The 26883-nt window shown below is 40.3% G+C and overlaps 1 protein-coding gene and 1 pseudogene across 1 annotated transcript in view; one reads left to right on the top strand and one right to left on the bottom strand.

Moving 5' to 3' along the window:
* SP140 (SP140 nuclear body protein) overlaps positions 1-26656 on the top strand; it is a 64528-nt gene extending 37872 nt beyond the window's left edge. Inside the window, 11 exon segments of the mRNA XM_055346112.1 lie at positions 10517-10582; positions 11867-11947; positions 15039-15152; positions 17197-17339; positions 18486-18533; positions 21491-21532; positions 23755-23870; positions 24582-24687; positions 24993-25070; positions 25274-25417; positions 26199-26656. Of these exon segments, the coding sequence (XP_055202087.1) occupies positions 10517-10582; positions 11867-11947; positions 15039-15152; positions 17197-17339; positions 18486-18533; positions 21491-21532; positions 23755-23870; positions 24582-24687; positions 24993-25070; positions 25274-25417; positions 26199-26306 (1046 nt within the window). The 3' untranslated portion in view covers positions 26307-26656.
* Positions 4957-5858, bottom strand: LOC129493542 (60S ribosomal protein L6-like; annotated as a pseudogene).
* Positions 26657-26883: the final 227 nt, after the last annotated feature.

Below are 26883 nucleotides of genomic sequence, written 5' to 3'. Positions count from 1 at the left end.
GACCTTCAAACTGTAAGATAAAAACTTTGTGTTGTTTTAAGCCATGAAGTTTAGGGCAATTTATTACAGCAGCAATAGAAAACTAATACTTTTCATAAGACCAAAAAATTAAAAAAGGAATATTTCACCTTTATATGGTTAGATTACATCCTTTAAAATAGTAATTTATATTTTTTCAAAATGCTCTTATCTTTATGGTTTTTTTAATATATGGTATTTGTTGGGGGGCCTGGGTGGTGTAGTTCTTGAGTGTGTGACTCTTGGTTTCAACTTGGGCAGTGATCTCAGGGTTGTGGGACTGAGCCTCGGGTTGGGCTCCTCGCTTAGCTTGAAGTCTGCTTGGGTTTCTCCCTCCCTCTCTCTCAGCCCCTCCCTCCATGCGCATGTGCAGTGTGCTCATGTGTGCTCTCTATCTTTCTAATAGTAAATTAATTAATCTTAAAAAAAAGAAAATATATGATCTTTGTAAGCTTTCATATATATCCTCCCAAATTTTTTCTATGCATGAATTAACACACTTAGAATTTTATCATAAATCTAAACAAATCTATTCATATTATTACATTTTCTTTAAATCAATATATCATGCACAAGACATTACAAACATTCAACATTTAGCCCGTAAAATTTTTTATTTCATTCCTGTTTTAATTTGCATTGCTTGCATTTTTGTTGTGGTTGAGAATTTCTAAGTTATTGGTTGTTTTTTCTCCTAAAAATGCGTGGTACATGTGCCTTGCCAGTGATACAGTCTTGTCATCCTTTTTTTTTTTTAAAACCCTGCTTAACAAGCATAGGAATATTAATATAAATATTAAATTTTGCCAATCTATGTTATTATTTTGTTTCATTTGATGCTATTCTTTTTGGTTTGTAGTATCTTTTGTCCCAAGGAAGTTGGAAAATTTTAAGTAGTAAAATCTATCAGGCTTTTCCTTTATGGTTTCTAGGTTATATTAAAAATTTACAAGGATATTTCCCACCTCAAAATATTAAAAATATTTTATTTGCTTCCAGAATATTTGAAGTACTTAATACTTTTTAGTGTTTAAATCAATCTATAATTCACCTTTTTGTGTATGATGTGAGACAGGAATTTCAAGAAATAACCCCAATGTTCCTTTCTTCATGATTTGAAATGCCCTTTTTATGTGCCTTTCCCTGTATTCGTGGATCTGTGCCTGTACTCTACTCTGTAACACTTGGGTCTGTTTATTTCTAATGCAGTAGCAAATTGGTTTAATACAAAGCTCTCAAGTATATTTTGCTATTTGTACTCATTATATTTTCTTTTGCAAGGAAAAAAGTAAAAATTACAGGAAGGAGCCTCAGAAAAGAAAGAGATTTCAAAAGTTCAGTAATCCTGGCTCACTCATTGTGGCTGAGTTTTAGAAGCAGTCAAGATTTCCCCCAATACCTCCCCAATTCCATTGAGACTCTGATTGAAAATACGTTGAACTTGCTGATTAATTAGGGTACAATTGAAGGAGAATGAACCACACATTTATTCAGATCACCTTTTATGTTCTTCAACGTTTTAGTTTTCTTTCTGCAGATCTTGCACATTTTTACTTTTCTTCTCAGCTTTATTGAGATATAATTTTAGGCAATAGCAGTTGTCACTATTAAGGGATGACTGGATGAGTTTTAACAAATGTGATCTGTCATGTAATGCCACCATGATCATCACATTTAACATTTCCATCATCCAGTGGACATGTGTTCCTTTTCCCATCTGGCTCTTGAAAACTGCTGATCTGTTTTTATCACTATAGTTGTATCCTCTCTGGAATTTTGTGTAAATGAATTCATACAGTATTTATTTTTCCTTCTTATTTTTCCTGTAGCCCTTTCATTTAGCATAAAGCTTCTGAGACACATCCATGCTGGTATGTGTCTCATTCCATATATACCAGCAAGAAGTATTCCATTATATGGATACTCCATAGATTGTTTATCTACTTGCCTGTTGATAGATGTTGAATTGTTTCTAGGTTTTGACTATTACAAATAAAGCTTCTAGGAACATATGCATACAAATCTTTGGGTGGATAGATGATTTAATTTTTCTTAGGTAAATACCTAGGAGTGATACTACTGGGCCATATGAACATAAGTATGTTTGACATTTTAAGGATCTGCCAAAGTATCTTTTCTGTTGTACACTTTTGTACTCCCACCAGCGATTTATGAAAATTCTCATTACTTCACATATTCACCAACACTCGGTATTGGTAATCTTGATTTTAGCCATCCTCATAGGTGCATAATGGTAATTTGTAATTTTAATTTGCATTTTCTTAATGAGTAATGGTGCTGAGCATCTTTTTATGTATTTATTTGCCACCCGTAGATCTTATTTGGTTAAGTGTCTATTCAAATCTTTTACCCATATTTAATTGGGTTGTCTATTTTTTAGTTGTAAAGTTATTAATATGTTCTGGATACAAGTCCTTTGCTGGTTATATACCATACAATGTATAGCTCCTTTGTTCATTTGCTTAGTGGTGTCAAAGAGCAAAATGTATTTTGAAGTCTCACAGTATTTTTTATAATCTATGACTTTTCAGTTCTATTTAAGAAATCTTTGCTCAAGATACTGTATTTTCTTCAAGAACTTTTACGGTTTTAGCTCTTACATTTAGATCCATGATCCAGTTTTAAGTTAATTTTTGCATACGGTGTGAGGTAAGGATCGATTCTTTCATTCCTTCTTTCTCTCGTTTTCTTTCTTTCTCTCTCTCTCTCTTTCTTTCTTTCTTTCACTTTCAGATATCTAGATGTCCTAGACCATTTGTGTATTGAATTATTGTGTTAATTACCTCAACATCTTTGTTTTAAGTCAGTTGCCCTATGTGTTTGGGTGTATTCTGGACTTTCTTTTCTACTTACCTATATGTCTAACTACATGCCAGTACTACACCATTTTGACTACTGTAGCTTTATAATAAGAGCTGAAATCTGATAGTATAAGACTTCCCAATTTGTTTTTCTTTTTCAAATTTGTTTTTGACTGCTTGAGGCTCTTCACTTTGAAGCTTCTTCTGTCTTTCAGTTCAGCCACTCTCAAGATCAAGTCATTGTCCAAAGTGCCTATGGAGCTTCAGCCATGTGTCTATGTGTTAGGCCAACAGAGGGGAAAAGGTGAAGAGCAAAAAACATCTTCCCCTAAAGGCCTCTTTCATGAGAAGCTTTCTTAGAATTCCCCTCCTCCCACAATATTCTGCTCTTACCTTATTGATTAGATCTTAAAACTTGGCCATGAAAACTTGTAGGAGAAGTTATAAACTAGGGTACTTTCTATAGACACATTGACATCTCTAATAATATAGGTATTCTCTGAGTTAAATAGAAATGGAATATGCATATCTGGAACACAATCTGAACAACAGACCTCATTAGTTCTTCAAAATTTGTTGAAAGTTCCTTTGTACCCTAATGTATGGTATTTGTAAATGTTCTGTTTTTTAAAACTTTTTTAAAAAAGATTTTGTTTATTTATTTATTCATGAAAGACACAGAGAGTGAGGTAGAGACATAGGCAGAGGGAGAAGCAGGCTCCTTGCAGGCACCCTGATGTGGGACTCAAACCCCAGACCCCGGAATCATGACCTGAGCCAAAGGGAGACGCCCAACCACTGAGTCACCCAGGTGCCCCAATATTTGTAAATGTTCTATTCCACTTTAAAATAGTGTACATGGGGATCTAGCTTCTCTCCATACACATCTTCTTATCAAGTACAACTTTGTTGTCTAAATCTTCTAAAGTAGGCTGTACTGGTATTGCATAAAGATGTGTTCAGTTCTCCCACATGATTGTGTATTTGCCAATTCTTCCTTATTCTGTTGTTTTACTTTAAACACTTTGAAGTTATTCATGATTCTTATGACTTAGTGGATTTTTTAAATCATACACTGTTATTCTTATCCTTAATAATACTTTTTACCTTAAAATCTCTTTCTTGGGAAGTTAATATTGTTACTTGAACTTATATTTATTTTTTTAAAGATTTTATTTATTTATTCATGAGAGACACAGAGAGAGAGAGGCAGAGACGTAGGCAGAGGGAGAAGCAGGCTCCATGCAGGGAGCCTGATATGGAACTTGATCCTGGGACTCCGGGATCACACCCAAGGCCAAAGGCAGACACTAAACCGCTGAGCCACCTGGGCAACCCGTTACTTGAACTTTTAATGTTTTTTTTTTAATGTTTATTATTCCTTTTTTATTAAACCCTTTTCTTGTACAGATGTATTTTATGCCTCTTATAACAACACTTAGTTTTTTATAATCTTCTCTGAAAACCCTAATCTTTTAATAGTTTAGTTTATTTGCATTTATTGTGGATTCCTGATATATGTGGATTTATATCTTCTGTATTATTGTTTATCATTCTTTTTCTGTGTTTTTATGTTCACTTCCTGCTTTCTGATGAATTGAGATTGAATCCTATATTCTGCCCCATTTCCTCTGCTGTTTTGGAAATTTGAGATGAAATTTCTGTCATCTTTTAACCATGACTCAATTGCAAATGATGTCGAGGGTCTGAGCATGTGGATTCAATACATATTTGGCATTCCATCATCACGTAACTACTGCTATGTAATATTTTATTTTTAATATTCTCTCATCATGAATGTTGAAACTATTACCATTTTTGCAGTTGATGTTTACTTAAATTAAAAATATCTTTTGGGACACCTGAGTGGCTCAGTCAGTTAAGTGTGTGCTTTGGGCTCAGGTCATGATCACAGGGTCCTGGGTTTGAGCCCCCCAACTGGCTCCCTGCTCAACGTGGAGCCTGTTGCTCCCTCTCCCTCTGCCATTCGCCCCATTTGTGCTCTCTCACTCTCTCTCTCTCTGTCAAATAAATAAATAAAATCTTTTTAAAAATGTGTTATTATTTTATGTGCTCACTCTTCTTTCTTTTCTTTTTTTGTGGATCAATCATTTAATTAGGTTCTTTGTAAGAAATTTGGTAACACTAATTTATGAGAATAAACTCCATCTGTGAGAGAAAACCCAGAGTGGGGGTACCCCTGAAGCTGAGGAACAGTTTTGATTTTTCCCAGAATTTGTGAGTCCACAGTTTTCTGATCAACATCGTGCTACTCTCTAATCTCATATTTCTCCTTCTCTGTGTCAAAGATCTCACCTTCCTGGTGTCTGGGTTTACACAGCTTCTTTTTGAAGTAAGCTTCACTGACATGTTTTGGGATTTTCACACTGCTGATAACAATTTTAGTGGAGGTGGCAATGACAAATTTCTGGTATGTTCAACGCAGAAAAGCTTGATTATGGGTCAGAGGTCTGGTCACAAGTAACAAGTCACTGCCCAGTTCCTTCAGGAAAACCACCCCCTTGCCTCTGTGGTGCCCAGAGAGAATGATCAAAATGGTCCCAGGAGTGATGCTAGCTTGCAGTTTTCTCACATGCTGACTGAAAGGTTTTCTGCTGTTGCTCAACAGCTTTCAAGGCACATCTGTGGTAGGGTAATACCTAGGCATTGTGTGAAATTTAATCATTGGGGTACTATCATTCTGGTTTTGTGGCAGTATCAAGAACCTTCTCTTTCTTTTCAACCCTGGATTTAGTTGCTGAATACCTCCTCTTGTACATGGCCTTTTTGGAATACATAGCTCATCTGGAATATCTGTCATTTCCTCTGATGAGGATGGGGTTTTGGCTACAGTGGGGCTTCCCTTCTGGTGCTTTAGCCTTGAAGCTCCCCTTTTTAACCTTGCCACCAGCATCAGCCTTCTTGGCTTCAGGTTTCTTCTTCGTTTCTGCCATCTCAGATTTGTCACCTGCCATCTTGCAAGATGAGAAAGAGCTTTCTTCCTCCTCCTTCTCCTCCTCCCCCACAGCCCCCTCTTCCTAGTTCTTCTTCTTTTTGGCTTCACTTTTGTTTAGCTGATTTAATTCTTTTGGTTCTCCTAGTGAGTGGTCTCTAATTGGCAGACTCTCCCAGTGTTATATTTGCAAATTTACCTTGATAGAATTTTTTTAGCAAGATTAAAAATTCTGGGTTGATACTTATTTCTCCTCAGTACAGTAACACGATTACTGCAGTGCCTTCTCAAATTATTGTGTCATGGTGGGTGAAAATTCTTCTTTTATTGTGTCTTTTCTTGGCAAATAATCTTTCCTTTCTTTCCAAAGCTCTTTTCACCAGGATCGAATCATAGAAAGTTAGGTACAGAAAACATGGGAGAATTTTATGTAAACACCAATATACCTTCACATAGATTCAAAATTAGCATTATACTGTTCTTACTTTATTGTGTTCCCAACCATCTATCCATGTGTTTGTTCATACACTCCACTAACCCACTTTCAAGTCTGAAACATCTCAAGGTTGCAGACATCAGTACACTTCCCTCCAATACTTCAATCAACATATCATTAATTAGATTCATTATTTGTTTTCAGCCTTTTTTCTTTTGATATAACCTTTATAGAGAAATGCACAAATACTAAATGTATCATCTGATGAGTTCTGATAAATGCATCCCCCCTGGTTAATCCAAATCCTTACCAAGATACGGAACATGACCATTTCCCTGCAAAGAGCCTTTATGACCTTTGGTATATCCTTATCCCTCACTCATGAGAGGGAACCACTTTTCATACGTTTTCTTGGCAAGTTAATTTGGCTTGTTTTAAAACTTTAAATAAGTGAGGTTTTGGAGCATGTTTTCATTTGGTGTAAGGTTTCTTTTACTCAGCATAACATTTTTCAGGTTTATCCGCACTGTTGAATATATATCAGCATTTTGTTCCTTTTTATTGCAAAGTATCACACATTATATGAATATACCAAGGTTTGCATATATATATATTCTCCTATTGGCACACATCGCAAGTGTTTCCTATTTTTTTTGCTAATGTGGAAAAGCTGCAGTGAACATTCTAGTAGAAGTCCTTCTGTGGCCTTCGTTTTTTTTATTTTTTAGATTTTACTTATTTATTCATGAGAATGAATAGAGTGAGGCAAAGACATAGACAGAGGGAGAAGCAAGCTCCTCATGGGGAGTCTGATGTGGGACTCGATCCCTGGACCCAGGATCATGCCCTGAGCCAAAGGCAGACACTCAACCACTGAGCCATCCGAGTGTCCCGGCCTCATGCCTTCAGATCCCTTACGTAAATACCTAGGAATGAAATGTCTGGGGTATGGGGTAGGTGCATCAGTTCTTTTCCCTGCAAACCCATGCCACCTCACCCCCCATGGTCGGGGGTGAGGTGGCACACACAGGCTGTGCTCAAGCTGAGGAATACCACACTTCAGAAACCTCGGTGGTAGAAGGGAGCTGTTAGCAAACCTGCTCAAACCTTACCCCTGAGGGAGACACTATCTTATTAGCTGGAACTTAAGCAGATCTCCTCTGGAAAGAGGAGGGAGACGTTTTCTATTTTATACAGGTCAGTAAACAAATCCGCTCTCTGACCTAGAGGGTTACATTATCTCTGGCTTCCAAGGCTGTTTGTTATTCAAACATCCTTGCAAAGATAGTTTGAGGCATGTGGAAATGCTAAGGAAAATTGCCTCACAACAAATTCACCTCACACAGCAGATTTTGGCAACTTTCCCCATGAAGATACCACTCCATCAACCATTCTGATTGATTTGGCCAGTGTGGGCTAGGACCAAATCTATTCAATTTGTTTCCTGCAGTATGTAATTCATTTCATAAAGCATAAATGATGCAAGTCTCTAGTGACTACCGTAACCTATAATTTACCATTTACCATGTTTGCATTAGGAGGCAAGTGAATGCCTGGCTTTCACACAAGAAGTGCAATTCCAAGGGCACACATGGTGGCCCTGAAAGGGAAGCATTTACAGTTGCCGAGGTCCCCTAATGGAACATACATCAACAAGGGGTAGAAGGACAGTGCCTCCAACATGGGCCCCTGGTTGAGTATAAACGTTAGAGCTCCCAGTTTCATTCATTGCATTTAGTCCCTGATTTGGGGGTGGGGTTCAGTTGAGGAGGCACTTCCGGAGGACAGTCCCTCCTAATCTGTCCTCTTTGTCCATGACACCAACCAAATGGTATCTGCCTTCGCCCCTCTCCAAAAGACTGAGAGCGGGCATGAGAATGATGTCCAGAGGAATCTTGCATGGGATATGCAGATGCTGGGGCCCATCCTGTTTTCTCATGTCTGATCCAGAATGGCAGACATCATCATTGTCATCTCTGTGGTAAGACATAAGGACTGGGGTGGGTTTTCTCTGGAAGTGAAATTCGAGGCAGTTCTGCAAGGCAGATATCATTAATGCTTCCCCTTCACCCCATACCTGCTAGGCTTTATGGGGTTTCTTCCTCAGATGTCTGGATTTTTGCTTTTCCTTTACTGCCACAAAATCTGTGTATACCATTCTGGTGGCTGTAACTTCATCTCCTTTCCAAATTATCTCCTATTCCCTTTATCCAAAGGGTCAGATACAAGTGGTGCAAAGGCATCTTCATAAAATGTAATCAGAATAAAATCTGAATCCTGTAGGCTCTCTGAAGGCCCTCCAGGCTAGTAGGGGAAAGAAGGAGGCATCATCTCTAAGGACAGGGAAAACAGAATGCTGAATTTTTAGAACTGGTCTGTCTAATACCGTGAATCCCCCACCACTTTTATCTTGATAATGATGCAGGAAGGAGCTGACCCCTTTCTGGGGACAGTTGCCTTCAGTGACCAAAGAGCCTTCCAGAGGTGTGTAGACAGGAAAAGACGAGGGACATAGAGTCAATCAATGCATTCGAAGTAGCTTTTTGGGGGGACACTTAGGTGGCTCAGTGGTTGAATGTCTGCCTTTGGCTCAGGTCATGATCCCAGGATCCTGGGATTGAGTCCTGCATCAGGCCCCTCGCAGGAAACCTGCTTATGTCTCTGCTTCTCTCTGTGTTTCTTATGAACAAATAAATAAAATATTAAAAAAGGAAGTAGCTTTTTTTTGATAAAAGGCACACCATTGTCAGACTACTAATGGTTCAACCATGCTCCTGAGTTTCTAGGGCCACAGTGATGTGGCCAGAGTCAGCTGGTTTATAAGCTGAAGTATGGATGGTGTTGAGGCACCACTCATAGCTCTCAGAGGGGCTCAAGGCCTGATCAGTGTCCTGGGAGCAGTCATGGACAAAGCCCCTTATGTCTCCCCACTGAGAGACAAACAAGTCCATTTTGGGAGGAGTCACAAGCCTGGCACACAGCCATAGCCCCTACATAGGGCTGGGAAGGGTCATGGAAAGCCGAGGGGACAATGGGACAAATCCCAGAATTCTTTTTTTTTTTTAAGATTTTATTTATTTATTTATTCATGAGACAGAGAGAGAGAGAGAGAGGAAGAGACACAGGCAGAGGGAGAAGCAAGCAAGCTCCATGCAGGGACCCTGATGTGGAACTCGATCCCGGGTCTCCAGGATCAGGTCCTGGGCTGAAGGCAACGCTAAACCATTGAGCCACCCGGGCTGCCCAAATCCCAGAATTCTTGAACATACCATTTCCGTTGGATGAACAAGGCTTATTATTTGTAGGCCCTTCCTGCCTTGTAAGTCCTGGAGTCTGAGTTGACCCACCTCCAAGTGGAATGGAAATCCAAGTGGGAGTTGTAAGGCCTCCCTCCATGGTCTTCACTCTTAGCAGTAAAAATCTAGTAGCTGGCTATTTTTATTTCACAACAGTGATAAGATATGATCTCTACTTAACCCAGTGCCAATGGTCTTCTCACACTCTTATATGTTCATATCATTCACAAGAAAGCAAAGTGGAACACATAACCTGCTGTGGTTCCTTTAAGCCCTCCAGGAACTCCAGGCACTAGATGGCACAGAAGTGGGAGGATTTGTGACACAAGTGCAAGTACAGAGATTGTTTTAAGTCTCCGCATCAAAGCTGAGAGGGCCTCCCAACCTCCAGCATGACATATTATCCATGACACTACCCAGCTCTGAGGAGTGTGTCTCCTCATGGCATATTTGAACTGGAAGACACCTGAAGAGGAAATGTGTTGACATATACCCACAACAATTATCATTCAGGCTAAGGCACCAGCAAGAATTTATTTTTGTGTATGTGTGTCATGTTTTTTTGTTTTGTTTTGTTTTGTTTTTTATTTTAAAAAATATTTTCTTAATTAATTTATTTGCGAGAGAGCAAGTGAGTGAGAGAGAGAGAGCACAAGCAGAGTGAGGGGCAGAGAGAGAAGCAGATTCGCTGATGAGCAGGGAACCTAACGTAGGCCTGGATCCCAGGACCAACCTGAGCCCAAAGCAGACGCCTAACCGACTGAGCCACCCAGGCACTCCTGTTTTTTACTTTTCAAAGGAAGGTCATCTTCTGTAATCTCCCAGGTCTGTGTGGAGTAAAGCATAACTCTGCAATCAGCGTCACACTGCTGCACTGGTAAAGAATTTTGTCCTGTTCTGGTCTAAGAAAGTATTTGAAAACTAGCATATATGGCTTTAAAAATTATATTTGTAGCTCTGAATAATTAACTTTATTTTCTTTTGCTTGAAGGAAGAAAGAAAGGCCATGCCTGGACAAGAATTAAAAGGAAATATCAGAGAAAGTTACATCAAAAAGGTAAGCGCTTGAGTGTAAGGCCCTGCTTACTGTCCCCCTGCAGGCCTGAGGGCTCCCAAGGGCTCTGACCGTTTCTTAGTAGCTGTTCCACAAGGACATAAGCTAAGATGCTGTAACAAAGAGGCCTGAAAACGCGGTGGCTTCCCAAATGGCTTAGTTCTCAATACAGAATGGCCCAGAGCTAAATGATTTGGGGAGACACTGCCATCCTCAATATGTGGCTTCTCTGCTGGGTCAAGAAATGTGTATTGATTGGGTAAGATGTTCCAAAGAAAGCCAAATGCAAAAAGCAGATTGCATGTGCAGGGGGTTATGCATGTATACACATGGCAAATAACCAAAAACATATTTGTACAAATGTGTTTTTAGTATCTATAAATTCTTATCTGTACATACTTATAGAGAAAGACACAGGTAAATGGAAAAATCAATAGATATTCATCAGTAAACATATAGGGCATTGGAATGTAGGTGATATTTATATTTTTATTTGTGTTTTTTAAGTGTATGTGAGTACACTGAAAAATATTAAACACGTTCAAATTTTGCAATGAAAAGGTATTGTTTAAATAGTAAAATATACAGAGACAAAAGCCTATGGGAATATTTTTGAACAATGATAGCTCTCTCTAGAATATTGCTGTTTCATATAATTTTTATTTTCTAAATTTCCAGTAGTACATACACGTATTACTTCTAGTCGGACCCTTGAAACCATGTTTATTTCAGGAGTGGTTTAAAGAGTTCACTCCTTCTAGACAATGAAAGCTAGACCTCATTTTCCACGTGATTATCAATTTTGCAACAGATCCATATAATGAGGTTTTAGAGTCCAATTAAAATGATTAATTTTCACCAACCTATATATATTATGTTCTTGTCAATTTACATGGCTACCCTGTTGGGTACAATTGTGTACAATTTTGCTTGGAAAGAAAAAAGTGGTAGCATCTATTTTAACAATATTTATTTTCAAAATACCAAATTTTTGGATTTAATCATGATATTATTTTCATTTAGGTGTCTGTGTACATAGATAAATTCTAAACCACTTCTTTCCAAAGTACAATGAAATCTTATATGTAATTTAAAAGTCTTCCCTCCTAAAAGTGGAGCATGCTCTGGACACCTGCTTGAGATCCCTTGCCATTAATGTGCTTTCTTGTCCGAGTGAATAGTGAAAGGAGGTTCAGAATTGAATATGGTGTGCACTCACTTGCTTTTTGGTCTCTCATGTCAACTGTTATTTTGTCCAACTCGGTATCTCCCCTTGCTTATCCCTAGACAGCAGCAGCACTGCTGGCCAGTTGGTCTCCAGGGGGAAAAAGGTGAAAATGCGTCTGCAAGAACTTGCCAAGATCAAGAGTAAGATAAACTCTGTGCCACTTCCACTTGGCCCTGTGGGTCAATACGAATTTTGCTAACGTTTTGAGGACTGTCAAAGGAAGATTAAGATCTTCCTTAATTTTTTACTAGCCAAAGTTACCTGTCAATTTGAGAGCTGCAAAATCTAAAAAGTAAACCCATTTTGAGCCAGGGTTATAAATTGTTTGCATTTATATCATACTTTTTATCTGCCCAGAACTTAAAATCCTTTTCTGAGTTTTATCTACTTTTTGTGGAAATTTCTTTACCTTGCACCAATGGTTTATTAAAATGGCCAGATTTGGTAAATTATAAGTAGAAAACAAGTTCATTTCTTTACTGCCCTTTGAAATCTACCTTCTGGATGAGTTTTTCCTGTCTTGGGCTTGCCTCATAGTTTTCCTGTTCTCTTGTCACAAGAGTGTAAGTCTCTCTTCAATAGTTGAGTGTCCTTTCTGGACTAGTGTGAAAACTTCAATATTTTCTCCATTTCAAAGCACCTTTCTTCCTTCAGCCTGAGCAAATCTTGATGTGGACCACCCGCAGTGGGGATGTGGCATGGTCAGACTCCTCTCACATTCTCTCTTGCCTCCACCTATACTTAAGAGCTGCTGGTTTGGGACCCTCCAGGATTAGGGAAGATGGATGAGAGAGGAGAGATAAGAATATGGAAGTGTCTCATTTGACAGATGTAGCTCTGAGATGCCACTGGGAATGGAGGGTATACCATCGCTAGTTCTTTTCTCCATAAGATGCTTTTGATAACTCCATAGTGTGGTCTGACACCACTGCTCGACTTCCTTGGAGAGAAACATAGCCATTCTTCTACTGCCTGGATATAAGTGATGAGCTGGCATGACCTATTCTACCGATATTTTGTATGGTCACATGCGTCGTTCGGTGCATTGTCTTATGTGTGGAGTCCTTGAAATTAGAGTGACCAGCTCACTTTGGTTTGTCCAGGACATTCCCAGTTTTTCCACTGGAAATCCTGCATCCTGGGAAACCCCTTAGTCCTAGGTGCACAGGGACAGTTGGTTACCCTCCTTGGCACTTAGTGAATTGTTCCCAATTATTGAAACTTTTACTAAAATTTTGGGAAAATAGGAAAGAATGTAAAATTCTGTCACACTTATTACTATTAGAGAGCAATTAATATCAAGCATGAAAAAATTTTAAAATAACCTTAAATTATATTCTGACTGCTATATTAGAGTTCATAGTGGGGGATTCGGTGTTATTAAGTGGGTATTAGAACCTGGGGACACAAAAATTAGTTAAATCTTGTCTTATTTAGTCACTCTATTTTCAAAGTAAAACATAATGGTGTTGTATTATGAATTAGCTGGGGTTTTAAAAAATATGTTATTTATTTATTCATGAGAGACACACACGAGAGAGAGAGAGAGAGAGAGAGAGAGAGGCAGAGACACAGGCAGAGGGAGAAGCAGGCTCCGTGCAGGAAGCCCGACATGGGACTCGATCCCGGGTCTCCAGGATCACACCCTGGGCTGAAGGTGGCACTAAACCACTGAGCCACCCGGGCTGCCCTCTTGTTTGTTTCTTTGACTAATTGTGGTACTATAAAAATTAAATATAAGGTAAGCCTATGATTATCTATCTAATTCTTGGTATCTTAAGACTAGGGATTATATATTTTTCTTTATCCATGAGACAGGCTTTGGGGAAGCTATATTAAAATGGAAATCTTAGAAAGCACTAATACATGCAATGCAACTGCATGTCTGTGATTGTGATTTTCTTTTTCTTTCTTTTTTTTTTTTTTCAGGGAAAAAGAGAGGCTATTTACTCCTATTTACTTAACTCATAGTGATAGAACCCCATGGACAAGAGCCTGGCCAAGGGTTAAAGAAGAAAAAGAGAATAACTTTCAATAACTAAACAGCTAATTTCCTGTGCTTTCCTGTTTTCTGTGATTTTAGTAATAAACCCACTTCCCTACATGCTTTACAGCTTTACTAACTGTTGAGAGATGTGTATAATTTAGGTCATTTTCAAAATATGTCAGGGAGAGAAACAAGATAATCTCACAAACAAGTAACTTGGTGACCCGACCTTATGGGTCCAGGGGCCACTAGAATGATTCTGTCTTCCCTGAACTGATAGCTTTTGAGCTGGAAATTGTTGCCATGTAACCTACATTATTTAGCTAATCGTCCTTTTGCTATGTAGAGAGTCACAAGTTGCACACCACAAGTAGCCTAGAGTGGTTGTCAGTAGTCTTTGTCTTTCTCTACTTTTGATTGTGTGGGCTTGAGCCTGTCACTTGACCACAGAGCAAGAGAGCAAATTAAGCCAATCATTCTCAGTCCATCACAGTTCTGATGGTCTACCCGGTTCAACACTGGACCATGGATAGCTCCCCTCCTCCCATCATGGCTCTAAAATCTCAGCTGGAAGGGTGGCATCAGCCTATACAACCTCCTTGAGTTCATTTAAAGACCTTTCATCCCTACTTCTGTGGAGTCAGGTCTCCAGCTACCTCTCCTCATACAATGTGCAGATTATTTTAGAGTTCCCTGAGCTCCTCTTTTAGCTATGGAGAAAGTTGATGTGGGCTGGGGGGATATGAAGCAAAGCAGAGAAGAATAGAAGGCAGATATAATCTCCATGAGGGTACCCCCATCATTCATTCCCCTCTCTCTGCTCAGTTAGTCAGATCTCAATTAGGGAGACATAAGTACAATCTCTCACTTTGCCTGTGGCTACCTAACTGCAGTAAAATAGTGTGGCTGAAGATCTCCCTTCAGAATGTGGCAGCTGTTGTGTATTTCATTGTCATATAAGAACCAGCGAGGCTGACTAGATTGGGAGTAAGGAAGTTTTATTGAGGCTTGATTTCTCCATAAAAGCATTCCGTTTTGTGTGGGATTTGAAGGGTAAGAGAGAGGTAGACATTCTGTAGTTATGTATCAAAAATGCCACTTGGAAGAAAGACTCTGACTCTAGAGATTTGTGGAGTAGACTTCCCTAAGCACCTCTATATCTCTATAGGAACAAAATCCACAAGGTTGCAGAGATGCATGTGCATTTGTAAAATGAGGCAGAATGAGGAAATCTTCTCTTTCAGGGTCAAGAAGAAGACGCAGAGACAGAGACGATAGGGTGAATTTTCACTCTCAAATACTTCCTGTAACCTGTGGTGAGGTGAAGGGGATGTTATATAAGAAGAAACTGAAACAAGGTGAGTTCCATGGTCTCCTCTGATTTGCAGTATGGAATTACTCATGTGAATTATACAGCATTTAAGGAATTGAAGGAAGGAGGAAGGGATCCCTAAGATGATATTTTTACATTTTCAGAAATTATACATATTAGGTGTTCACTCCCACATGGAAGTGTCCATGGAGATGCTCAAAGAACCAAAGAAAAGTGAATCAGAAATAAAAGGGAAGAGGCCCTCAGCCTCCACCTTCATATCCTCTTTTCTGTATAGATGATCACCACCAGGGTAGAGTGCTGGATGTGGTGAGAAGACCACAGAAAATTTAGAATTGGAGAGACTGAGCCCCAGCTGCAACTCTGCCAAGAGGGACTGATTCATCTGACTAGAGAGTGGGACCTTTCTGAGCTTGAAGTTTCTTATCTAGAAAAGGGATGATAATTAAAAACCTGCCTCACAGTTACACTGTGAGGAATTAATTTACTTAATCTATGTAAAATACTTCAACAGCTTAGCTGAGGTATAATCACATATCACACAGTCCACCCCTCAGAGTGTACAATTCAGGGTTGAGTTTTGTTTGCATTTTCCCAGGATTGTTCAGCCATCACCACAATCTAGTCTTACAGTATTTGTTTCTATCCCCCACTAAAGCAAACACCATGTCTATTTGGAGTCTGTAGCATTCCCAGTTCATCCCCGTGCCCAGCCCTAAGCAGCCACTAATCTATTTTCTGCTTAATAAATTGGCTTATTCTAGGTATTTCACATAAATGAAATTATAAAATGTGCCTTTTTATGACTGGGCTCTTTCACTTAGCATGATATTTTCAAGGTTCATCCATGTAACAGAATATATTAGTGCTTCTTTTTTTTTTTTGCCAAGTAATATATTTCATGGTGTCAATACATCATATACATCATTCAATCATCAGTTTGGGTTTCCACTCTTGGGCTATTATGCATAATTCTGTTTTGAATATTCATGTATGAGTTTTTGTGTGCGTGTGAACAAATATTTTCAATTCTTTTAGTTATATACCCAGGAGTGGAATTGCTGGTTCATATGGTAAACCTATATTTAACTTCCCGAGAAAGCACCAAAATATTTTTCACAAAGTGGCTGCACTATTTTATATTCCCACCAGCAATGTCTGAGGGCCCCAATTTTTCAACCTCCTTGTCAATACTTATTATTGTCTGATTTTTTTATTATGACCATCCTAGTGGTTATGAAGTGGTATCTCATTGTGGTTTTGATTTATGTTTCTCCAATGTCTGAGAAATGCTGTTTAGATAAGATTATCTTTCATGCATAGGTTAATTTTCCACTGGGTAACATTTCATGATTATTTTTAATGTCAGGTATCCACGATTTCAGGGATGGGGAAAACTCTGCTTAATAATGCTACTACACGGGATCCCTGGGTGGCGCAGCGGTTTGGCGCCTGCCTTTGGCCCAGGGCGCGATCCTGGAGACCCGGGATCGAATCCCACGTCGGGCTCCCGGTGCATGGAGCCTGCTTCTCCCTCTGCCTGTGTCTCTGCCTCTCTCTCTGTGTGTGTGACTATCATAAAAAAAAAATTTATAAAAAAAATAATGCTACTACACTGTATAAAAAATGTAATAAAGGCTAGATGTTGGATAATAACCATTCTAAGTTCATTCTCAAGTTGAAGTTCTATCTTCACCTTGCCTCAGGAGCCATTGGAGATTCTGTACCATTCCCTGTCCCCAGCAAATTGAGATCCTCTCATGCTTCAGGTTGACTTGCTTTTCCTTTGTAGATGATTTTGAAATATTTTTTAAAAGATTGATTTAATAATTATCACCTTTCTGTTGCACAAAGTTTTAAAGAAATGTTGCCACAAGGCAGAAAATCTCCTTTGAGGGGACTTACAGTCTAGATTTGGGGATTCTAAAGGCTGAAAACAAAGAGGCTAGACTCTCCTGCTATAAATCTTGAGCTCAAATTGGGTGGCTCCAGATGCATTGTAGTGGGAGTCCATCATCTGTGTTCTGAAGACTAAGGAGGCTCAGGCTCAACTTACCTTGGTCTTACAGGAGTCTTGGTGAGATGTATACAGAGTGAGGATGGAAACTGGTTCACCCCCAGGGAATTTGAAGTCAAAGGAGGCCACGCAAGATCAAAGAACTGGAAGCTGAGCATTCGCTGTGGTGGGATGCCCCTACGATGGCTGATAGAGGTATTGCAAGGACTGAAGCAGATGTGACTTTCCTTGTGTATGGTCATTATTTGCTCACCAAGTTTTTGTTGAGTTATGATTAAAAACCTGATGCCCCTGAGTTTATCTGCTGACCCAGGGAGAGATGCATCACATTCATAACTTTCCTAATATGTCACACATTGATGTTGTAAAGGGAGCTCTGTGTAGATAGAGGTTGGAGCTTGGAGGAGGGAGAAGCCATTGTGACTCAGGTGCATGCAGACTACATCCTGCACTGAAAGAAGACAGTCTACATTCAGACAAATGGAAAGAGGATACTCCAGAGAAAGAATGGCATAAAATCCAGAACCATAGCTAAAGTAGCTCTGTGGGTTGAGGTAGACCAGTTGTGTGTGATAAGGTGTGATCCATCAATTGGGGTTGTTTATAGAGGGATTTAGTATCAGCCTAAGGAGTTTAAACTCATAATAGAGACAATGAAAAATCAGTGGTCTTCTGAGTGTTCAATGACATATTTAAAACAATATTTTAGATGATCATGAGGGCTTGAAATGATTTTAGTGTCTTTCAGCCCAAAGATATCTATACTCGGCTTGCACTGCTCATCTCAAATGTCTCCCCTCTCTGAATATTCTGAGCACCTGGCCCTGGTCACCTCCCTGGTCTCTGTGAACCCACTACTAAGACCCTTCTTATATTGTTTTATATTTATCCTTCCATGCATTCTCTTTTTCTCTCTAGATACTTCTAGGGGTTGTCTATCTTTGTATGCCCAAAATTGTCCACAATGTCTGATACCCAGTACACATGGGATAAGTGTGTGTTGATTAAACAGCCCTGGTGTGTGCACTTAGCATAAGTGACATTGGTGGGAATAGAAAGGAAGTGGTAGATGTCAAAGAGATTATGAAGGAAAACCTCTCAACACTTAGGAAAAAATGCACAAGAGAAAAGAAAAAAGTACTTGAAATGCTTGAAATTCTACCATTGATTGAATTCTAGAAGTACAGATGAGGAGAGGGAGATGGTTTCTCATTTAGTCACCCTGGCTTTGAGCTGACAGTGGGACACCCAAGTAGAAATATATGGGGAGAGACTGGAAATGCCAGACTCACAAAATAGAAACATAGGCTAGCCACAAACTTGGATCTTTTTATCTTTCAGAAAGAACTTCTACATAATCCTCCAAGAAAATATTTCAGGAAAAGAAAGGTGATTATTATGTCACTTTTTATAAGTTCTTATCAGATAACTGATGTTATATGTACAATTATTTATAGTTCTTAATTGGGTAATTATAATTAAGCTTCCTCCACCCCTCCCTCCCTTTTGGGAGGGCATGTGACTTCAGAGTTGCCACTTTGAACATTATGCCATATAAAAGGCAAGATCTTTGAATGCTAAACCATTTAAGGTAGAGACGATAAGGAACCATCAAAACATACCTCATATATGTGCTTTAACTGTAGATGCAGATGTTGTAAGGGTGTCAAAGTTGTAGAAGCAAACATGATTATGCAATACGTAAAAACACTTCATAATAAGGTGATATAGGGTTGGGGCACCTGAGTGGCTCAGTTGGTTAAACATCTGAGTCTTGATTTCAGTTCGGGTCATGATCTCAGATCCCTGGGATCAAGCCCCTCATCAGGCTCTCCACTCAGCAGATAGTCTGCTTGTCTCCTTCTCCCTCTGCCTTTTCCCCTGCTTGCTCTCTCTCTCTCTCTTAAATGAATAAATAAAACTTAAAAAAAAAAAGATAAGGTGATATAGGGTCATCTTCAACTCAAATCCAGATTTTTAAAATCATTGTTACTACTGTCTAACTTTAATGAAATCTTTTTTTAATTATTTTTTTATTGGAGTTCAATTTGCCAACATATAGCATATCACCCAGTGCTCATCCCGTCAAGTGCCCCTGTGTGACAGGCATTGAGGGGGGCACTTTAATGAAATCTGATAGTGATTTCATTAAGTAATTCAGACAACTCCACTCTAGTAGATAGTCTATTCTGAGACATTTATGAAGCCAAACCATTTCATGAGTTAGGCAACAAAAGGTGTATTTTATTTTCTGGTCCATTTCAAAGATGAACCTTTTCATCTTTCATTTAAATGTACACTCAGACATGTTGAATTTTTTTTGGGGGGGTGGAATTATTTGCCCTTCATGAGGATGGTGCTGTTGGGAAGGAAGTTCTTGGGAGATCTATGTATCATATGGGGTGGGGGGAAGATCTGAAAAATTGTTTACTTTGATGCTACCCTTTCAGCTACATCAGAAGCAGCTGTACAGACCTCCTTTCTATCTAAGAAAATAATTTCTCCCTCTACAGAAGAAGCCTTTGTAGACAACAAACAAAGAGGTTAAGTGCAGTGTAGATTCAAGACAAGGTGATGGATTTTTGAAGATTGGGTATGAATAAGAACTTGAGAAAGAGGGGGAGAAGAGAAGTGTCATTCTTATATATTTAAAGTAGGACTGGCCATCCAAGACATTCATAGACTTCTAAAATAGGCCATGCATAACTGGTAGATGAGACTTCATCTTTCCCTGGGAATGAAATTATCTGATGTTCTGGATCTTTTGAACTCTTAGTCCTTGGGACATTTCATCCACTGGATTTCCTAAAGGGAAACTATTATTTCATCTATTTAGTATCTTAAAGACCAGCATTTGATCATTCCCCAAGTGTGAAGAGTTACTTAGGTGTGCCTGGCTGACTCGGTAGAGCATTTGACTCTTGATCTCTGGAATGTGAGTTGAAGCCCCGTGTTGGTCATAGAGTTTACTTAAAAAATAAAATAAAAATAAAATTTAAAAAATAGGATAAAATAGTTACTCCGTTAGATTACCCTTGTGAGTTGGCAACTTCTTAACAACAGGATCTACCCTTATCTGTGGGTGGTAACACTTTTCAGCAACAAGCCTCAGCTGCCTCTATATTTTGTGTTTCTCCATAAGCTCCCCAAAATGACAGATCTTAAAATCCATTCTTACCCCCATGGGTCCTCTGTGCTTCTCAGAACCTCTTTTGCTGATGGACCCCCTTGGCTTCTGGAAACTTCAGTATCACTCTTGATACCACATGATAGCTTATTGGCTCCTGACAAGGGCCACTAATATCATCCGGTGACAGTTGTTGTGTTGTAAAATAATATATTCCTCCTTTATATTCTATGCTAATATTTCTTAAGAAATAGCAAGTAATCTCTTTTCCTAAGCTAAGGAATACTCATTTTTTTAACTCATTCAACATATAATTTTCAAGCCCACACTAAATGCCCAGTGGCCATTAAAGATTATTGAAACAATATTCCTGACCTCAGGGATTGTTTCAACCTCAAATTCTAACATGGAAGTTTAACTAACGGGTAAGGGTGGGGGATTTTAGGTCACCCTGAGAGATAGGCAATGAGATGATCACTTCTCAGGTCATTATCTTATGGATCACACTTGTCTATGACTACTCTGTCCTGGGCAGGAGATAAAAGCTACATTACAAAGGGAAGGGGGGCAGGTCATTCTACTGAATATGCAAAAGCATTGTAAGTTTAGTGAGTGATAATCAATTACCTCTGAAAAGTCACCTAGCTAATATCTTTTTGGGAGGAGAGAGGAGGGTGACCTCTGGAGGAAAAGCTGTAGGACTGGGGACGTTGGGCACATTTTATTTTGGAGGCTGTGCCCTAAGAGGACTGCAAAAGGCAATGGAATTCTCTGGGACATTTCCACCAATTCCCGAACTCTGGGCTCTGTGATCACTGAGGGCTGTTGGTGATGAGCTCTTAACCTGATTCTCTCATTGCACCTCCTCCTGATGGTATGATACTTTCTAATGTAGAGAAAAATGTCTGAGGAACCTTCAAAGTAAGAGAACCAGTGGAGTTTCTCCAACTCCCATCTGTGGAAACCAGAGCCAGACTCTCTGCATGGCTTCACAAAGGCCTACCTTGGGTCAGAAATCCAGGAAATTAAACTTGCATTGGGCCAAACAGTGGTATTTTGGTCCTTTTTATTCTCCGAGTAGATATATAGGTCCATAAAACCAAGTATGAAATAATGGGTAGACTGTGGCTTGAATTCCTCCACAGATGGCCATTAAATAAGGGATGGATGCAATCATTGTATTTAATATTGTCATTCAATCTTTCTCTCTTTTCAACAGACAATACCAAAGGCTCACAACAACACCTTAGTTGACCCTTATGTAAGTACTACACCTCTAACCCGAGAATAATCCAGGCCTTGTCCCTCCATGCACTATCTGTGTCATTGCTGTGTTTCCCTGAAATATGCTCACACTCAATTGGAGCATGTCACTGTGTGCGAGGAGCAGAGAACAGCAGACGAATCACTCACACCAGGAAGGTGGTTCTGGAGCTGATGTTTCTGCATGAAAACATCCTTTGAACAAAACATATTTGTTCAGGGAAACCTTCCTGTTTCCTCATTTCCCCTTGAAAGTGAGTATGGGAGGCAGAGCTCTAAACCACTAGGGTCTAGAAGCAGGACTTGAAGTGGTAATAGCCAGAGCTGACCTGCAAACGAGGGGTAAGGAGCAAATTTGAGAGAATGGTATTTTTTAAAGGGCAATTGGATAAGAAAGGAAAATCCTAAACATCCACTCCAAGGTGTGGGCAGCGCTAAGATCTGCAGAAGAAACAGGCTCAGCTAAGCTGGTGAGTCTGGGGGCCAGATCCTGTTGTGAGTCCTGCAGAGGAATGCATGTAGGGCAAGGTAGGTCCTTAATGGAAGTCAAGTATCCAGTCTTAAGGGAGCCATCAGCATGCTAAGATGGTGAGGACAGAAACCATCACCACACGGTCAATCACATAGTGGTCCCACGTGGCTGCCAGCTATAATTATGGTCTATCAAAATTTAGCACTTTCTACACTAAATCATACTTTGATGCCTTTCATTGCATCAAAATAGACATTTGAAGCACAGTCACCTTTGCACAACACCAGGAGGAAGCACTCATAGAGTTTATCAGGCAGTAATACTGACACAGGACATCCACCAGTAGAGGGGTAGTCAGATAGTTTTATGTGAACTTTACCTTCAGAGCAATCCCCCAACAAGATATCCACATGGATTTTGACCCTTGGCCAACTGAGGAAGTCTTCAGTCTTCTAAACAACTCTTGAATCCAGTGTTTGTGTGGCTTGAGACGGATGCAGACCCTCACCCCTGTTCATAATCTTTCCAGGGGTAGATATTATGCACCAATTCAAAACTGACTAATAATATCCCCATGCCTAATAACTGGGTTAAATTTCAACTTGGGTTGATTCAACGCTGAATCACCTGAGGATCTTAGAAAACTAACATTGCCTGGATATCCAGAATACAGGTCATTCTGATTTAATCAGTCTAGACTACATCTTGGACATTAGGATTGTTTAAAAGTCCCAAGTGATTCTGATACACAAAATTACCCATTTTATGAGTTAAAGAAGAATACCCATGGCTGTGCTTACCCAGACTAATTGACTCCGTATCCCTGGTATTGGGACCAGGACATTAGTATTTTATACTCTGCCTGGATGATTTTTTTTTTGCCTGGATGATTTTAATATGCAGCTGGACTAAGAAACAAAGAGCTGTATCTATTAAAAAATATATATATATATGTATAGGGAGATTCCTAAACATTGGTTATATTTGTTATTTCTTTGTCCTTCTGGGGAGAGGATCATTTCTTGGAGATTGATGATAGTAATCTAAGAGTGTCTGCACTGATGAGAAGAAAAATGGTCCCACAGCTCCATGCTAGAGCAGTCTCAGCCCCAGTTGGAGGTGTCCTTGAGGATCCCGGGGAATACTGAATGGGAGTATTTGGCTAGACATTTGTTGGGGTTAACACTTCCTCATACGTGGCCATTTTTAAAAACAAAAGAAATAGCCAGAATCCAATTCATCCAATACAATTATTTTCACCTGAAGGCCCAAAACAAGACTCAAAATAATTTATGAGTGTCTTTTCATCTTTTATCCCTTTCCACATTAAGGAGTTTATCCCTTCTTATTAAATTCTCAATATTTCGCCTTTCTGTGAGTCTGTCTCTGTTATGGTATAGGCAAGTGCACTTAACACTTGTTTCGGGACTTTGTTTTACCTGCAAGGTAATAATATTATTCGGATTCCTATAAAGTCATCTTCTTATTTGCTACTAGTCTTTCTGTATTAGAATCTCTGGTTTTATAGGGAGAACTTTTCTCGTATGATACACAGACCCTTCCTCCTGAGCATCATTGAGGATGGTGATTTCTTCCGAAGTCTCCACTCCATGCTGTTCCTTCATACCTCGGAGAAGTATAGACGTGTCTGTGCAGGTTCACACAAAAGCAGTGAATTCTATCTAGATTCCCATAGCGGTGGCCTGCTAGGGTCTCCCTGGGGATGTGAACATTGTCTCGCCTTTTAGCTGGGAAACTCTGACGAGTGTGAGACGTGCCGGGACGGAGGAGAGCTGTTCTGCTGTGATACTTGTTCGAGATCTTTTCATGAGGACTGTCACATCCCACCTGTGGAAACTGAGAGGTTTGTAAGATGATGTTCCCCCCCCCCACTCCAATTAGGAACCCTTCCCCCTGCCATAGGAGCTCCCCCTGTGGAGTTCCTACTTCCATCCAGGCAGAGAAAGAACAGGGCCAGATGTATGAGGTCCAGCTGTATGATCCAGAGAGCTGGTTAAAGACACTGGCAGCATGAGGGAATGCTGTTCTTTGCTCTTCTCTGGGTTGCTGAAGCTGGTAGCTGGGTCCCTTGCCTATATACTGCTACTGTCCCTTCAAGTTTTCCAGCCCAGACCTCTGTTCACAGAGATGGGGACACCAGTTGTTTGTGTTCTGCACTTTTTCAGAAAAAGCAGGAAACATGGCCTGCTTCGTGCATCTTACCACAGGCTCAATGGGCTCATAGAGGCCAGGGTCCCCAAGGGTTAAGACCCAGTTTTGATACTTGGGTGTGGTGGGCAGGGCTCTTTGTGCTCCTAGCAGCTCCAGTGAGAAAAAGAGAGCCCACCACTCCCCTGACACTGCCCTCCATGCACCGAGTCCCCTGTTGTCACCCTCAATAGGAGGAGGGTCATGGGCTCAGGCCCTACATGTGCATCTTGGAGACTCTGGGAGGTGTCTCCTTCATCTCCCAGCTGTGTCCATTGGCCATGCTTGAAAGGAGGACAGTGGCAGCCCTAGGAACAGGGGTTGTTTCCAGGGGCCTTGCCCTTGCTCACTTATGCCCAACCTCTAGGAGCCCGTGGAGCTGCACCTTCTGCAGGATAGAGTCTTTGGGAAGGCAGCAGTGTCACAGGGAGTCTGAGGTCCTTGAGAGGCAGATGCAGCCCGAGGAGCAGCTGGTGAGTTGGGTGTCAACCCTGAGTCTTCCTTACCCCTAATACGTGAGAAGACCAACAGACAAGTGTTGAAGGGAAGGGCACCCTGAGGGAGCCCACTCATCCAAGCCATGTCTCTATCATGCTGAAGTCATCCCAGAACTGGATTGTAAGAAAAACTAATTTAGTTATTACATGTCTGTTTCCAAGAACCAAACATGTTTGGGGGAACTTCTGGAACACCAGTGTGAGTCATGCCTCTGCCTGGGCATGTGTATGGGCTTAATGTCTCCAAACTTCCTTTAATTCACAGCCTTCTTCTTTTGCAGAAATGTGAGTTCATTCTCTTGAGGGTCTATTGTCATTCAGAGAGCTCCTTTTTTTCGAAGATTCCATATTATTATTATGTAAGTAACAACAACCAGCCATGATCACAGGCCACTGTGGCATTCCCTGCCCTTCACTCAGGCACCGGGGGGGATTTGTGATCTGAATCCCATGGGAGGGAGAGCATGCGCCACCTTGTATCTCTGTTGGATTTGGGGAAATCCACGGAGGCGGACATTGAACTATGCCAGTAACTCTCCCATTGATATTTTTTTCTTACCAGATTAAAGAGGTTTCTCAAAACATAAAGGAACCCATGTGGTTGGACAAAATCAAAAAGAAGCTAAATAAACAGGGTTACCACCAAGTAGAGGGGTTTGTGCGGGACATGCGGCTCATCTTTCACAACCACAGGATGTCTTACAAGGTAAAGGGCTCTCCCTGTTTTTATTTCATTTTCTTTTCTTTGAGTCACTCTCCTTCATATTCTGGTGCCTGGAAAATTTTACATTTCCTTCACCCTATGACAAGCCCACACAAGAAAGGGTTCTGGAAGGGAGTGAGTTTTCCAATTCAGGATGTAAGCTCACCATGGCAGAGTAACAGTGAGTCAGAAGGAGTTCCTGCAACAAGAACCCCAGGCCCCTGATAGTTCTTTACCCTGTTCCAAGGCCACAGGTACCCACAGAGAACAGTGGAGTCCCACCTGCTCCAAACCCAAGGAGAGAATTGCATCTTAAAGTTATATCACCCTTCTTATCTTTCCCCAGATAAACTCATTGGAACCTTGTAGAAGCCCCAATTTTGGATTCCTTTGCATGTGAATGGAGCATGTAGTTGACAGGGGTCACCAGAAAGAGCTAGAAGTGGGGGTGGGGGAAGGAGATGACTGATTGTAGTTAGATTGGGCTCTTTCATGGTTGCAGAGAACATAGAAGACTTTTCTAGGTCTCCCTAAAATAAACAACCCAAACCAAACAAGTCAGAGTCCCAAATATAGCAATGATTTCCCATTTCTATCTACTTAATGAGAAGTAATTGTGCATTTAGGAAATAGCAGTTACTCTTAACTGCATGAATTTTTAAGTGTCACCTGATTAATGTAACTTAGGTGTTTAAGACAAGGTCTTCAACCCTCTTGATTACAACATGTCTAATAACACTGACAATGAGGATTGTTATTTTTGTCTTTATGATTTATTTTTCAGTACAATGACTTTGGCCTAATGGGACTTAGACTGGAGGCTGAATTTGAAAGGAAATTCAAGGAAGTGTTTGCTATTGAAGAAACAAATGAGAGCAGTTCACTGGCATAGTGGAGGCTATTGGTACTCTGGAAAATCCCCTTTTGGGGCAGAATTTTCATCCCCCAGCTGCTGTGAGGATTGGCTGTTGCTGCCAACCCCTCCCCAACATATCACCTTCTACCAATGCCAGCTTCGCCTGGAGACTATACCTCTTGGGCCTGGGGGCTGGCCCCTAGTCCCAAGGATGGACCAGCATGTGGTGTGTGATTCATGTTCCTACACTCCCAAGATCAAGCTGGAGCCAGTCTCCAGCTGGGACCACATCCATGCTTGGCTTTTCCCACAACACGATCCTGCTTCCCTCATCCCTCTTCTCTTGAAAAAATTCTCATAATAAATCACTTACTTAAGAGACTTTATCTCAGGCTCTGCTTCCAAGGAACCCAACTTCAGGTAATGGTCCTAGCAAGCAGGCCTTAAGAATTCGGTTCTGATGTTGGATCACTGCCTAGCCAGATGGTGACAAACAGAATGCTGAGAGTCCCTGTGGTGTTATAACAGTGCCATTGCCAAAACTTTCACCTGTAGGAAACTGGCCAAGCTATAAGCCAAGAGGCCTACCAGCTGATATGACTGCCTGACATTA

The sequence above is a fragment of the Nyctereutes procyonoides genome, unplaced genomic scaffold (genome assembly GCF_905146905.1).
Source record: "Nyctereutes procyonoides isolate TBG_1078 unplaced genomic scaffold, NYPRO_anot_genome, whole genome shotgun sequence".
Taxonomy (NCBI): Eukaryota; Metazoa; Chordata; class Mammalia; order Carnivora; family Canidae; genus Nyctereutes; species Nyctereutes procyonoides.
The sequence above is the reverse complement of the archived record's forward strand: the minus strand, read 5'-3'. Positions and strand labels throughout refer to the sequence as shown.